Source organism: Eublepharis macularius, chromosome 5, assembly GCF_028583425.1.
Source record: "Eublepharis macularius isolate TG4126 chromosome 5, MPM_Emac_v1.0, whole genome shotgun sequence".
NCBI classification, from domain to species: Eukaryota; Metazoa; Chordata; class Lepidosauria; order Squamata; family Eublepharidae; genus Eublepharis; species Eublepharis macularius.
The window spans coordinates 97,997,728-98,013,922 of NC_072794.1; the positions used below are offsets into that span (position 1 = coordinate 97,997,728).

The 16,195-nt window shown below is 42.2% G+C and overlaps 1 protein-coding gene across 1 annotated transcript; it reads left to right on the forward strand.

The window, feature by feature from the left end:
* On the forward strand, positions 1-13,090 carry LOC129330985 (selenoprotein Pb-like). The gene is made up of 6 exons (XM_054981290.1): positions 1-81; positions 1,510-2,037; positions 6,187-6,421; positions 7,775-7,987; positions 8,816-8,954; positions 10,460-13,090. The coding sequence occupies exons 3-6, from the start codon at positions 6,207-6,209 to the stop codon at positions 10,709-10,711; spliced, it is 819 nt and encodes a 272-aa protein (XP_054837265.1). The 5' UTR covers positions 1-81; positions 1,510-2,037; positions 6,187-6,206; the 3' UTR covers positions 10,712-13,090.
* The last annotated feature ends 3,105 nt before the right edge of the window (positions 13,091-16,195 follow it).

The following is a 16,195-nucleotide window of genomic DNA, read 5'->3' on the forward strand; positions in this document are numbered from 1 at the left end:
GGGAAAAGACGCGTTTCGCCGGATGCGTGCTATGGTCAAGGTGGGCTCTCTGGCTCAGGAAAGCTATGGCACAGTCTTAAGGTGACCCTAGACTCTGTTATCTTGGTGGCGGGCAGGCGAATAGCGTGGCTGCTAATATCACTGCTGTTACACTGTTAGGTATTTTTTTAAAATCCCAAGAAAAACACAGGCCCCCCTCCATTTAATTAAATGCAGGATTTTAGACTTTATTAAATCTACACATACATTATACTAAAACATTCCAGATTTTAATAAAGAGAAATAAAAATAATAGGTACAAAAAGAGGGGGAGAGAAGCATTCTGAGATCAGCAACACTGTTTTTTTTAACACTCCTGATCACAAGTATGGAGCCTACAAGCATAACTTCCTATGTGTGTAGATTCCATGCTCACAAGCCGTGATCACACATAGGAGAGGGTGCGGACAGCTCACCTGAGAAGGAAAAAAAAGCCAGGGGCTAAAAAAGGGAGTGGGGGAGGAAACACATACCTTAGCTCCATTTTAGAGACTTAGTTCTGCTTTCTGTTCTAAACATGGAGGCAGAGCTTCAATGAGGCAACTTCACCCATAGCACCCCTCCTCAACTGGATCAAAAGAAGTTTTCTGCTACCCACATGGAGAAATGTGCATGTGTGGAAGCACATTTAATCTCCCTTTTTTCCCCAGACCTGGCTCGTGGTGATTTTTTAACTTAACATGCAATTGCAGTGAAAGGCTGACCCATACAGACAGTCAAACTACTACTGAAGATTCTCATGGTTTCTGTCCCTTTACATTTTGTTTTTTCCCTTCTAATTGTGGCATAATTGTCTTCTGTTCTCTCATGGATTGCATTCATGTTCTGGAGGAATAGAGCTAAGTATAGTTTTCACTCTGCAGTCGAAAACATTGCTAACTTTATATTTATTATTATTGTAATTTGTGATGTTGCTATTAAGATAATAAAAATAACAATTTTAAATGACCAATAGCTTTGTAAAGCAGGACTTAGAGTAACAGAGTTACACTATTCTAAGTCAGTTGAAGTCAATGGGCTTAGAATAACATAACTATTTAATATTGCATTGTAGACTCTCTACAACTGTTTGTTATCAAATCATGAATACTGAAGCCTCAATAAAGAATAGGAAGTAATTAAGTCTATAAAACAAAACAACATGAGGAAAATGGCTTTAAAAAGCAGCATTGTTTGTTACCTCTGAGTAAATATATAGTAGGATATTTAATTTTAAAGGGAATATGGTACTGCATTAAGTTCTGTGTAGAACCCTAGTTTCAATTTCAATTGAGCAGTGCAATTGTATCTTAGTAGTGGCAGTAGCATAGCAAAAGAAATCCTGCAATTGCTTTAATGAGAATAGTTTATTATTCCATCTATTCCTTTGGACATTTTGAAGATAAAAGCTTAGGAAGTTCATGCCAGAATGGGAGACACAAAGGAACTTTATTTCCTATAGACTTAATCCTTGAATATTTTGTCATGCAGGGTTGATATTGGCTGTTTTGTACCTATTGCAACATGACAACAAATTGAAGAGATGGAGCTTGAATGCAAGAACATGATACACCCTGTGGAACCTGCTTCTCAATGTGCTTGCTTCCCTTTGTCTCGTGATGGGGTAGTTCAGTGCTGTGCCAATAATGTATTCTTGGATGTAACTGGAAACTGTCAGGCAGCTTGCTAGTGCCCTGGAAGAGGGGAATGCTCTCCCAGTGTTGATTGTCTAACACTGAAAGATATCTCTTCAAGCTGCTTCACTTGCTGTCTCTGAGTAAACAAGCACTGCTGGGTGACTGGCAGTGGTAAGCACCATGTATTCTGCTATGTGATTCTTCAGGGACATCCGGTTGGGTAACTGAGAGCTCAACACACATATCCTGTCCCAGCCCCTTTTGGGTGGAGAAGACTGGAATGGGAGATAAAGCATGCTGGGGCCAGCCAGGGGCCAGAAGAACAGAGAAATTCGAATTCCCTCAAAGGACAGCATAGAACAACTGGAATCACCAGGAAAAGGCAGAGTATCACCTTATCTGGAATTCTGTGTGAAAATTATCAAGGCCAGATTCTGCAAGTGGTCAAGTTTTCTAGTAGTGAGATTTGTCACAAGGGAGTAAGAGATCAAAGGGAGGGGAGAAGGGAAGTGAGCAATCACAATTGCTCCCTAGGCTGAAGTCTTGTTGGATTCCCGCGGCATATGGCCAGTAAGGTTTGATTGGACTAGTTTTAGGTTTGCCAGATTCCTTGAGAAAAATGCCCTGTCCTTTTAACAGAAGCTGAATGGGATGTTATTTAGCAGGTGATATTATTTACCTTTATGGTATGAAAATCTTCAGTTGCCCATTTCCACACACTAAGCATCTCTTAATTGGCTTGCATGGATTTGTTCACAGATTCTCTTACCTAGTTAAGGAGTTGCTTTTCTTTCATTTGCAAGATGTACCGGGGCTCTGTCTAATTCTAGGCATTGGGAGACAGCAGATTCAACCAGTCACACCTACAAATGCTTCATAACAAGTTTTAGTGGGAGATGAGCCATGCAGATGCAATATATAAAGTTTTATTTAGTACTGAATTTATGTTCCATTCTTAAATTTGACTTCCTAAATCCATTTGTGAAGTTGGTAGTTCCTAAACAAAATTGTCTGTTTGTCTATTTTGGTCCCAGTATACCATGTTTAATGAAATGTTTTTTATATTGCCTGTATTGACTTACATTGTGCAATCTGCCTTGAGTCTCAGTGAGAAAGGCAGACTATAAATAACATAAATAAATAAATATTTTTACATAATTAGCCTCTGTATGCTACAGTTACCAGATTGTGCCAAAATACATTTTTCCCCACTCATGGCTGTAATTTTTTTGTATTTGGACTTCCTATCTCACCATGCGTGAAGCTAGCCTATAAAAAATTAATCCAGAATTATTTTCTAGAGATGAAGGAGCAGAATAAGACAATCAAAATCAGTTTGGAGGGATATGTTAAAGTGAGCAGTGTTTATGCAGGAGCGCATGATGGCTCAAAATCAGTGCATATTCCTACAACTGGAACATATTAAAATACCACTGCAGCAACAACAACCCTGAAACAACAACCAGGTTTATTTAAATCCTTTTCCAGTATGAGTATGAGAAGACCAGCCAGGATCTTTTATTTCTTTCTCAAAGTGAAGTATACATGGAACTGTGTGTTTTGTGATAGTCAGCAAATTCCAGAAGGGGCACTTAATGTGTTTATTCTCTTTAATTTCCAGTTCTGCATTTTTTTAGTCATGTGAGAGTATGATTTTAACTTTTTGTGTTAGATGTGAAAATGTCCATGGCTGCAGTCCTAAGAGCTATAAGAGTAAACCCTGTTTAAAATAGAATCTAATCCTATATAGGTCTGCTTAGGATTGCCCACCTAAGGCTAGCGTGGGCAGGGCGTTCAGTAACAGCAAAAGAATTTCTGTAATTTTCCAAAACTTTATACAGATGATGGAGGGACTTTCCCCATATGCCTAGTAGCATTGTTGGAGGCTTAGGGGGGTTTAATATAATATGTTCCCACATGCTGCCTCTGAAGTGTAATAGCCTTAGATTGGACTGTGGGCAGAAACAGATGATGATGACACACATGGAAGATACATAAGCAGATCTTCCAACACTTTTTACACTTTAAAGCTGTTAAGGTGGGTTCAAATTTTTATCAGAGCTAGGAGAGTAAGGGAATAAGGAACTTAATTCCTTCCACAGTCAGTTTGCAGCTGCCTGATGAAAAAAAAAGTCCTGTCTGTTTGAAAGAGGCTTAATGGTATGCCATGAACATTTCCAATAATAATAATAATTAATAACATTCGATTTATATACCACCCTTCAGGACAACTTTATGCCCACTCAGAGCGGTTTACAAAGTATGTCATTATTATCCCCACAACAATCACCCTGTGTGGTGGGTGAGGCTGAAAGAGCTCCAGAGAGCCGTGACTAGCCTAAGGTCACCCAGCTGGCTTCAAGTGGTGGAGTGGGGAATCAAACCCGGCTCTCCAGATTAGAGTCCCACGCTCTTAACCACTACACCAACTGACTATTTCCGCATGTTATGCCTCTAGAAAGACACAGGACATTTTCTTCCAGGACTGCTGGCAACCCTATCCAGTGCAACCCAGCAGCAAACAAAAAAAGAAATTAAAGGGATCTGTACAATGTCTGTATTTTTCCCTATGTGGGGTTAATAGCAGCTTCCTTGGGGGAAGGGTTAAACACATAAGTGTAGGCAGCCCTTTTCACTCGATGTGGCTGTTGCATTTTCAGGTGGGATTTCAAAGCAACTATTGCAAAACCAGTAATTTCCTCACAACCAACAAAAATGTTCAGAACGTTGACACCAAGCCTGGGAACTTAGTGTATTTTACTGTGTATGAATTGTTTCAATCTTTCACAATCCACACTTTCCCAGCTGTTGGTTATATTGACCTTGAATCCTAGTAAGAAAGGCTGACTATAAAAGTATAAATAAATAGTATCAGGATTGTATTTAATAATTTTTAACGCATAAGATTTCACCTACTTATACTGAATGCCTTCCTTAAATAGATTATAACTTCCTTAGTTAGTTACCCACCACCTCCTTTAAGCTTTGGCATTATCCCCTTTAGAGCAACCTGCCGTACTCATGATCATATTAGCTAACGAGGGATTGTTTTCAGGATCATATCACAGGTGATAGTATTCTTACAAAAATGACCTTGGGGGATTTTTGGTAAACAGAACTGGACAAGCCAGGAGGGTGGAATTTGGGGAACTACAAATATGGGGACACTATCTCTCATTAGCTGTCATTTTTAAAAAGCAAGATCATTTTCTGTTCTAAAAGCAAAAGAGCCAAACTACATGAGACGCCCTACACGCAGTGGGTTTGTGCAAGTTTACCTGGGAAGTGTAGTCAGAGTCTCCTTCCCCTCTCTGTGAGAATGGATGGTTGACTAGCAGCTGCAGTGGTGGCAGCAGTCTCAGCAGCTCCTTCTGCCACTGCTAGCTGCCTGCCAGCTTCAGGCTCCCCTTGCTGGCTGAAGAGCCTGAGGAAGCCAGCGGCAGCAGCCATCACAAATCATTCTTCCAGGCACAGGTCAGCTTCCTTTCCCGGGCAGGCGCTCCATCAGCAGAGCAGGAAGAGCTACCTTTAAGGCCAAGCAGCTCCCCTGTCCCGCTGCCACTTGGAACACTGAGGAGCCATGTCTGGAAATAAGGGAATTAAATCTCCCCTCAGTGTTCATTTAACTAAGGCTCAGTTCAATGTATTAACTAACAGTGAGGAAAACGTATAACCTCTGGGGAGTGCAGTTGAGAGCTAGTTATACCGATTATTCCACATTAAACCTTACTTGGTTTCTCTTTATTTTCTGTAAATAAATGTTTGTTGTTTGCTTCCATCTTTGTCTTCTCTGTCGAGTCAAAATAACTGTGTGAAAGAGTATTAAGTACCATATTATTCTTTTAGAGTCACCGATAAGAGCACTTTAGTGAACAGAAAATTTACACACTATCAACCAGTTAGATAAAGCTTGTGCCACCCCTTTTTACTGATTGTGAGTGGCTGAGGGGTGTTTAAAGAAATAAAGGAGAAGCCAGAGTGTGAGATTTGGGCAGCCGTCTCAGAAGTATCACCCCCATCCAATACATGCTGAGTTGCCACAGCTAGTTATATCAGTATGCTACTAGAAGGGAAGAGCTGAAGGGAATGTTGACTCAAAATTAATTTACACATGATTCAAGGGATCCATGAGGGGACAATTTGGATTAAGGCTGCTGTGGAGCAAGGGAATTAATGTATTCCTTTGCACGATCTTTCTGCTGCAAATGCCATCCTCCAGGAGTTCATATTTGTTCTGCAGGGAAGACATAAAAGTACTTTTATGCCATATAGATCTCTAGTATATCGGAGCCTTCGATAGCCAGAGTATGACATAAGGAAACTCAGACATGGGTAGCTGCTGTGTAAATACGCCTAAAGCATCCGTTGTTCATCAACCAGTTTCAGAAACAAGATTCCAGAAAATATGGATTTTTAAAGCATGAATCGAACTGTGTTTACTCAGAAGTAAATCTGCTGAGGATTGCTGCCTAAGTCTGACTTGCAAAAGGCAGAGTGTCATGTATTCTTAATGTCATTCTATTTATCCTAGGCTGAAGGAAGGCAGCAAAGATGGGCTGTTCTACCCTAACCACAACAACCTTGCTGGTAGGATTGGTGATTACTGCCACACTGGCAGAAGTAGCTGAGAACAGGAGCCAAATATGCCAACATGCACCACTCTGGAAGATCAATGGGACAGTCCCAATGGATGGGATGGAGGGCCAGGTGATAGTAGTGGCACTGTTAAAAGCCAGCTGACAGTTCTGTCTCAAGCAAGCTGCCAGGTGAGTTAACTACTTGGAGAAGATTGCCTATCTATCTCTGTGTGCAATAATACAGCATCAGATACATAACATCATGGTGAACCTAATCATACATTTGGATTAGAAAAGATTAGACTGTCTGCCTTAAAATATTAAATAAGCCCTCCATAGCTGTTTTCATACATTCTAAGGCAGTGATACTCACTCCATGACTTGTGGAGAAACAAATTCACAATTGCCATCAAGTAAAATGCCAACATTTACTTCCATTCTGGCATGAGGACTGCACCCCAGGGAGGCTCACAGTTTACCTATTCCTCCAGTTGTGGCTATTGCAAGGTGGGGACCAAAGGCCAACCACAAACCTACCAGACAAAGGCCTTGTCCTCTTTCCTGAAACGTGGAGAAAGTACCAAACTGGGGAACAATGCTCAGAAGAGCCATAAATGGCATGTCAAAGAGCCACATATGGCTCCTGAGCCACTGAGTTCTAAAGGAAAATATCAGAGAATTAAGGGGAGGGTAGAATAATGGCAGCAAGCTTCTTCCCCAAACAGGGCCAGTCCATCCGCCAGGGGGCCCTAAGTGATTGTCTGGAGTGACAGAGGTATGGTTACCAGGCATGGCCTGGCAACCAGCAGGAGATGGCAAAGGTGGTGACCTTGGGTGGGGGAGAGATCAGGAGATGGAGATGCACCAACTAGCCCAACTATCCACAGCATTGGGGGGGTCTGCTCCAGGAAGTACCCCCAGCTCCGGAGGGCAGCTGGTACAGAACCAGCTCCTTCTTTCTCTCCTTCCGTAGGGCAGGGCACTTCTTCCTTCCTTCCACCAAGCCTCGCCTTGCCTGGCTCTGATAGGCTTTCTACCTCCCATGCAACATGGAGGGTACCCTAGCCCAGGCTGCCCCAAATTCTTGGGCAGCCCTGCCCTCAAACTACCCACACTGAAACACAAACATAAAGATTGTGCATATACTAGAGACTGTACATATGGTTCTCTTACGTGCTTGGAAATTCTGGGGGAAAGCAGGATATGATCTTAGAACATCTGAAAAAGTGTAATGAACTCCAGATCTGCTGCTGTAAACAAACATTAGCTACAGTAGGCCAGATATCCATATACAAGATTTATGCAGTTTTCTTCCTGAATTAGATTTTATGCATAATCGATGTCTAATATTGGATAAGACTAGAGCTCGGCAGAATCATACACTGTCACTGACAACTCAGTTGGTAGAAAATGAAGGTAAGCCTTTTCTGCCAGATTGCTGCTTACGAACCAGCCTGCGCAGACTCATATCCTGGATATGTACGCAGAGAGAGGGGTGAGTACTTTTATTTCCTAAATTTTGTTTCTGCTTCCTACTACCAGTCTTGGCAGCTTGCGGAAGAAGCTGTTCCATGAAGGGATGGCCAATGTAAGCTTCATAATTGTGAATGAGAAGACTCCTCTTTCCCGAGCAATGTACTGGGAGCTCAAGCGGCATGCTCCAGAGGGAATTCCTGTTTACCAGCAGGAGATATTAGAACCCGATGTCTGGCCAATTCTAAATGGGGACAAGGATGACTTCCTGATCTATGACAGGCCAGTAATTAAACTAATGTTCCCTACTGTCTTTATATCAAGGACATGGAGAAGGACTGTTTCTGTCTCTCCTTAATGGATCATGAATTAATCAGGCTAATTTGCAAGGTAATTTGTAGGGTCGCAAATGCCTGTCACTCAGAAGGACAAGGTGGCTCTTCAAGGATTTGAGTAAATCTGTACTTGCTTAAAAATAGTTTATCTGAAAAGTGAATTACACAGCATGAATACAGAGAAAGGAGAAAGTGAAGTATGAGGATTATATACCACATGGTGGGAACTGGATCCTGGATTCCTCAATATAGGATCTAAACTGTCAACCTAAGGCTCTGATCTCTGTCCTGACATTTTGCTAGGCTATTGACTCAAGGATAGTATTTTCCTTCTCCAGTGGACTGCATAGCTTATTTCCATCGTGCTGCCCTACACTAAGAATTTGAGGATTGTGTAAAGTTGTTGCTTTCTTTCCCAACATCATTTGCACCAAAGGGCCTTGAACTTTGGCTGTTTGAGAAAACATCTGGGGGGAAATGTGGAGATGGTATGGTCTCTCTGTTACATTATGCAGCACACACTGGGGCTGCTTAAAGACTGAGAACCAGAGCAGCTTAAATTGATGGTCCAAAAGGTTAATGTGTTTCTACGTCACTTTGGAACTGTCCAACAAAATCACTGCCCTTACTAAGCAGTATTTCCCCCCTTGGGCTTTTCTGACTTTAATGAAAACAGAAAGCCAATTCAGATCAAGTCAAATTCATTCCTGATGTGAACGGATCCTGACATGAGTTCTGTATCCTTCTTGTCTTCCATGGCTCTTGGACTTCACAGGTGCAGCAAGCTGGCTTTCCATATCCAATTGCCGTACAGTTTCCTGCATTTCCCTTATGTTGAAGCAGCTATACACTACACATACCACAAGGACTTCTGTGGCAATTGTTCCTGGTACCATTCTAACAGCAGCCAGAAGGTAGGGCTCCTCGCCCCCTCTTCAAGCTCACTTGGTGATGAACCTTTTTCTGTTCTGTGGACACTGGTTCAGCCTGATCCTCTGACTGGAAATTCTGAGAGATTCCTTCTTGCATGCCCATTAAAGCAAGGTGCAAAGTTAGTAGGTGGAGAACTGGGTCTCTGCGTTAGGCTAGTGTGCAGAAAATTGGGAAAATATAATGCCTCTTTGCCAAATTCTGCTCTAGCAAGTGAGAAAGGATGTTGGGATACTAAAAAGCATTTGAACCATCTGAAATTATCATCTTAGATGTAAATTACACATGATCCTGGCAGACCTGTTTGGTTAACTCAGTTATAACCCAACCATGGCCCCTTTCACATTTCCATTTTAACCCAGTTGCTGTCTATTGCTGCCCCAACTTCATGTAAAGTGATGTGGACGCCACAGTTTCAAACAGCATTTACATCCATTGATGAACTGTATGTGAATCACTGTGGCCATTTCAAGCAACACCACTTTTTCTGTCACCAGAAATGGTTATCTCCACCCCTCCCCTTGACTACCAAGGCTTTTGCATTTTAAAGAATAGGCACAAAAATATTGTTATAGCACTATAACACCGAAACAATACATGTAGCAGGTTCTCTGAATTCCTAGCTTAGTTTTAAAAAAAAAGTAAAGTCTCTAGCCCCTTTCGTTGCAGAGATAGAAGGAAAAAGACATATATCTGCTACAGAAAGGGTTAGAAACTTACATTTTTTTAAAAATGAAAACTCAGAATTCAGAGAACCTGCTATACCTATTGTTACAATGCTATAGCACTAATCTATATATGTTTTAAAAAAGAATGCACTGGAATTGGGCAGGAAAATGAAAAAGATAGCACTGTCAAAGTGCTATGGACATTTCAAACAGTACTCTGCAATGAATGGGAAGCACACCAAAAATTTGAAAACAGGAAAAAAGGTCCCCCTCTGCAAAAGGTTCAGTCCTGCATTACAAGCAGAACATATGCAGCTTTATCCGAAAAGGTAAACAAAAATCCATTAGCACATGGCAGCCAAACTGATTGTGTCTGAAATGGCACAAAATATCCACTAGGAACCATCAACCAAAAAGGTTTACACAGGCTGTGTAAAAAGGGCCTGTATCTAAAGCAGAAGGCGAAGGTTTTTTCCCCCTTGCAATTTTAGATCACAGTCAGGAACACCCTTCCAGTGTTGTATGAAAATGTATGAACTTCTTCATGAATTAAAAAATATTGCCTTTTAGTAAAAACGAATGGCATGCCCATTGGTAGCTCCCATTCTCTCCTCCACCCCATATTCTTGGCCCATTAATACTCCAGCCATTCCAGTATAGTGTGTCTGAGAAGGAAGACACGTGTCACACTTTAAATGAACTTGCATTTTCAGCCTTTAAAAATTATGCCTGAGAATGCCTATTCAAATCCCTTGTTATTTCCTTGTTATTTTCACCCTGAATCCATTTTTGTAATACACCAGAACCTGTTATTTTCACAGGTGAGTAACACAGCAGAGACTAGTGTGATGACAACCGAGGCTTCCAGACACACAGAGAAGAGCCAGGAAGTTTCCAGCCGCAAGCATGAAGGGAAGAGCAAAGAGGCACCCAACACTGAAGAGCACGCCGCCCAATACTTTTCACATCATGCAACAAACAGCAGCCACAGGGCTTTGGGTTTGGCCAGCACACACCAGCCCATTCTCCATTCTAAGACCCAGCAGCAGAAGCAGCAGGCCACGGAATCCTAAGAAAATATTTTGCTTTTGTGTAAACAAGATGTAACTGTGAGGCATATCATTCCCCCCATTTAAGATAAATCTAATTTTTAAGCCATGGGCCAGACCTAACTGTCAAACAAAAGAAAAAAGCATGATGCTTCAGTTTTCAGTGCAGCATGGATACTAAATTTTCCATTCCCTTCCTAAATTAATACAAGATTATTATTATTTATTTAATTTCTAGCCTGCCCTCCCCGCAAGCGAGCTCAGGGCAGATTATAGCAATACATATAAATGTAAAAGATAAAAACATTTAAACACAGTAAAATCAGAGTTATCAAATAAACATAGGTTTCAGTTCCCAAGATGGAAGCCCACTTAATTCTTCCCTACCAACCATAAACAGAGGAGAAAGGGGGGGGGTGCAAGTTGGTATCATCCTACTGTGACTTCACGTGGGGAGGGGCAGATGTCTATATAGCCCACCCCCACCTCCCACTGATGGGAGACCTGTAGGGAGGCTTATTTGATGGACCTAGGACTGGCCTCAGCCATATGCCTGGCAGAACATCTCTGTCTTGCAGCCCCACCGAAAAGATACAAGGTCTTGGCAGGCGTGTGTATCCTCTAACAGAGTGCCACCAGATTGGGGCCAGGACCAAGAAAGCTCTGGCCCTGGTCGAGACCAGTCGAGCCTCCCTGGGGCCAGGGACCACCAGTAAGTGTTTATCTGCCGATCTAAGCACTCTCTGGGGTTCATACGGGAAGAGGCGGTCCCTCAGGAATGCTGGTCTCAGTCCGATCAGGAGTGACTCCTGTAGAGTTCTGGATCAGGTTCAAGTTTTTGGTTTTAACCAGAACTCTACAGGAAGCCAATGTAGCTGCAAGATTGGAGTAACGTGCCCTGTATGGTGTGCCCATCAGGACATGTGCAGCAGCATTCTGGACTCGCTGTAATTTCCGGGTCAAACTCAAGGGAAGCCCTGCATAAAGCGAGTTACAGTAGTCCAATCTGGAGGTGACCTTTACATGGATCACTGTCGTTAGATGATAGGTTGAAAGGTAGGTGGCAAGCTGCCAGGCTTCTCGAAGATGAAAGAAGCAGACCAGGTAGCTGCCACAACCTGGGCCTCCATTGATAAAGTGAAGTCCAGTGTCACTCCAAGACTGTTGACTGATGGAATGGGCACAAGTGGTGCCTCGTCAAAGGTCGGGAGCTAGATCCCCAAATCAATGGTCGACCCACGGCCCAAGTACAGGACCTCTGTCTTCGTGGGATTCAGCTTCAGTCAACTCTGAATCTTAAGATTCTTTTCATAACATGGCTTTTTGTTATGTGGTATGCACCACTGGAAATATTACTGCATGTGTTTAAAGTAATCTGGATTCTCATTGTGTGTCAGTTTCTGATTACACTTGGGCTACAGCTAAACATGACTGGATATTGTGCTATTGGTGTGCCTTAGTAATATTTCACAACTGGATTTTCCTGTGTTGACAAGCCAATCCAGTTGCAGATTATTGCTACAGTACAACCAGCATACAATATCCAATGATGTACAGATGCAGCTTTACATCCCAAAACAGTGTCATTGTTTTGGAATTCAGCATTTTTTATTCTTCATGGTGCCTGTGGTGACAGTGAGCATCTTGCCTTTCTTAGGGCACATAAGTGTCAGAATTTCTTCCTGCTGGGAAGCCAGGTACGATCCTTTTTCTCATTTCTTGCTTTTCTGCACTCAATGAAGCATGCAGTGTAAACTAGAATACTCCAGTCACTGCAACCTGACACTGTACAGAAAAGTATGTCAAAGGAACTCGAGGGAGTGGATCAAAAACCAGTATTGGCAGGTGGGTGACGAACTTATCGCATATGAAGCAGTGAGATCACAGCAAAGCTGGCTTTGTGCCTGGAGCTCAAGTTTTTGTACATTGAGGTGGTAACACGGAATTAGTCAATTCTACGCAGCATGAGGAATAAAGCATTAATTTCTTTAGACCAGAGTTTCCCAACCGTTTTTCCATGGAGAGACCCCTACCTAAGAAAAGGCTACCTGCCAGAAAAAGTTGATAGCAGGGAGTATAATTTAATTACCGCTAAATTATTGTCAAGAAAATGTATTTGTAAACAGCTGCACCACCCTCTTTATATATATATTCATGGTATTTCACATATTTTATTTAGTTTATTCCACAATTTCTCGTGGAACCCCTGACAATGTCCTATGGAACCCTCATTGGGAAATACAACTATAGACGTTTGATGCACTTACCCAAACAGAAAAGTTTGAGGTCAGACTGGGTAATAAGTGGCAGTTAGTGCTGAAATGGAAAACAAAATCTATCTGCACTGGCTGCCCAGAGAGGTTAAAGAAATGTATCTTAGTAGAAATAAACCCTCTGAAATTATGTTTTTGGAGTTTTTGCTCATCTTTACACATGTGAATGCTTTCTTCTGTTTCAAACACACTTCAGCACTAAAGTATAGTGTTAGCTTCAAAATATAGAAAATGTTCGGTATTATAACTAGATAATACTAGGGAGGTCTTATTCAGAATATTCTAAATATTCCATCTTTCTAGTGAGCTTTTTCAAGATTTTTCCCCAGGAATTGACATAGTAATATACTATTATATCAGTATTTCAGTATGTCAGAATCTGCAGGCAGAGTCCTCTTGTAGGGCCACAGGCTTAGCTAGTGAGACCTAGGAGGCTCCACTGGAGCTGGAAGTGAGGCCAGGCAAGGAGTTGGAGCACAGGTCTTTTACTAGTGGATCAGTTGATCCAGCCTTCTCAAGTCTCAGCCTATATAGACTGGGAGTTAATCAGGCTCAGCTGCACCTCCTGGCAGGTGTGGAGGCTCCTGAGGTCGTGCTGTGTTTGTCCAGGATCCTGTGAAGAAGTATTAGAGCTCAGCATGCAATCCCAGGCTGGACACCGCTCTGTGGAGTGGAAGCAGGTACTGAGAGGCTATTGGCCCAGGTTTGCATCCTGTCCAGTGAAGTGGCTATCTTGGAGTCCGGTAGCAAGGTCTCCTTTGCAGGCTCTGACAGTGGCCACTGGCGCTGCTGGACCATGGTCAGCAGGTGCCTCTGCAGCATCAAGCCCTCCCTGGTCCCTCTGGTCCTCCTAGTCCCCTGACCTTGGCTCCTTAGGCTTCCTCTGAGCTTTCTAAATCAAGAGTAACTGTGCTAGGCCATAATGACACATACTGCTTCTATGTTTCATTCAAAAGCAGTGAAATCTTTATTTTGTAGGCCCCTCATAGGAGGGGCCTTTTTAATCTCCCCAAGGGGCCCAGACCATTGACTTGGCTTAGATTCTTTTTGAGCTCTTTGCAGTGGAGTCCTTAATTTCACAGCAGAACTGGAACAAGATCTTGCTTTCTGATCATATTTAGTTCTAATTCCAGTTAACAAGCTGATCAAATATTTGTTCAAGTTAATCTCCCTTTTGTAACAACCAGTAGAGAGACTAAATCCATTTTTGATTGAAGCAAGCACTTCACAAAGGATTCCCATTACTAAATGATGGTATGAATTAAAAAGGTAAAGGTAGTTCCCTGTGCATGCACCGAGTCATTACTGACCCATTGCCTTCCCCAGTCATCTACACTTTACCCCAGGAAACTGGGTACTCATTTTACCGACTTCAGAAGGATGGAAGGCTGAGTCAACCTTGAGCCGGCTACCTGAGCCACTGACAATGTCCTATGAATTATTTAGCATATGAGTTATAAGCATACGAATTATTTAGCACAAATGGGGCTGATCTTAATGTTGGTTTTTTGGCAGATTTCAGGTATGATAAACTCAAGTGAAGTCTAGCTCCAAAATAAACCAGAAGCCTCATTAATAGGCAGTGTGGAGTAGCAGTTAGACTACTGTATCATGAGGATTCAGGTTCAACTTCATGGGGTCTATCTAATTTTATTTTAATAAGTACCCTGATTAGTAGACTGTGAGACTTCAGTTTGGCTAAAACCAATTGTGAGCTTCATGGATAAATTTGTGACAAAATAAAGTAGTAAAGGACCATCAGAAGCAGCTCAAAAATGATATAAGTTAATTGGTGGCACCAGTAATCTTTATGAAGTACTGATGTAACTCTATGGTAATGTGTATAGCCAGGGCTTTTTTCCAGCTGGAACGCTGTGGAATGGAGTTCCGGAACCTCTTGAAAATGGTCACATGGCTGGTGGCCCCGCCCCCTGATCTTCAGACAGAGGGGACTTCAGATTGTCCTTCGCGGAGGGCAATCTATACTCCCCTCTGTCTGGAGATCAGGGGGCGGAGCCACCAGCAATGTGACCATTTTCTCCGAGGGCAACCCACTGAGTTCCACTACCTCTTTTCCCAGAAAAAAGCCCTGTGTATAGCGTTTACTATTATGAATTATCCAGCTGTTTCAGGGGGTTGTCTTGGGAGAGATGAAACTAAGGGAATTTGCCATGAGGCAAAATCAATATCATTGGTAGACAGTTTACCACTTTCCACCCAAACCAGTTCTAAACATATTAATGGTAGTTGTTCTTCCAGATTTATAATCCTGCAAGGTCAAGAGGGAGCCAATTCTGATTCATTTGTAATACTGAGGCATATAATTTGTTATCCAAATAGCTTGCTTCTTGTTTCTAGGCATGAGTGAACCTATTGCCATGGTGTGGGTGTGGTGCCCTCAAGTCATAGCTGACTTATGGCAACCCTTGATGGGGTTCTCAAGGCAAGAGACTAACAGAGGAGGTTTGCCATTGCCTGCCTCTGCAACCCTGGTCTTTGTTGGAGGTATCCCATCCAATTACTGACCAAGGCCAACCCTGCTTAGCTTCTGAGATCTGACAAGATCAGGCTCACCTGGGCTATCCTGTACAAGGCAGCATAGAAAGTAGAAGTTCAGAAACGAAACTCTTACACTGGCTATTTAGCCCAAATGTTGCATGTGTTATTTAATATAACTTTAATATCTGCAGTAGACTGGCAGGAGAGAGCAAAAGTCTACCATGCAAAGCTAGGCTAGAATCCAAACAGGCTAATTCAGTCAGATAGTTTTCTGAATACATACAATACATAGGTTCTTGACATAAGAGAATTATTGGATGTCTGTACATAGAAGGGCTGTTCTATGCTGACAGTGGTCTCCAGTGTTCATTATGTGGCATTGCACAGCATAATCTCTAGTTATCAAGTGTAATGCTTCTGAACAAGAAGTCCAGTCAGGTGACTGGCAGCAGTAAGTGCCATCCCTGTCAAATTATTCTCAAAAAAGATTGCCAACCTCCACTTTTATGTGCAGTTGCTTTTTTTCTCCCAATCCCTTCCAGGTGGACAGACACAGACGAAGAAATAAAATAGGTCATGAACCATCATTCTGACGGCAAGAGAAATCAGAGTGCAGTCCTAGTTTTATTTTATTTTAATTTATTTTATTTACATTTCAATTTATATACCGCCCATCCTCAGGGGCTCTGGGCGGTGAACAAGTTAAAATCAATAAAAACAAGAAAACAACAATACT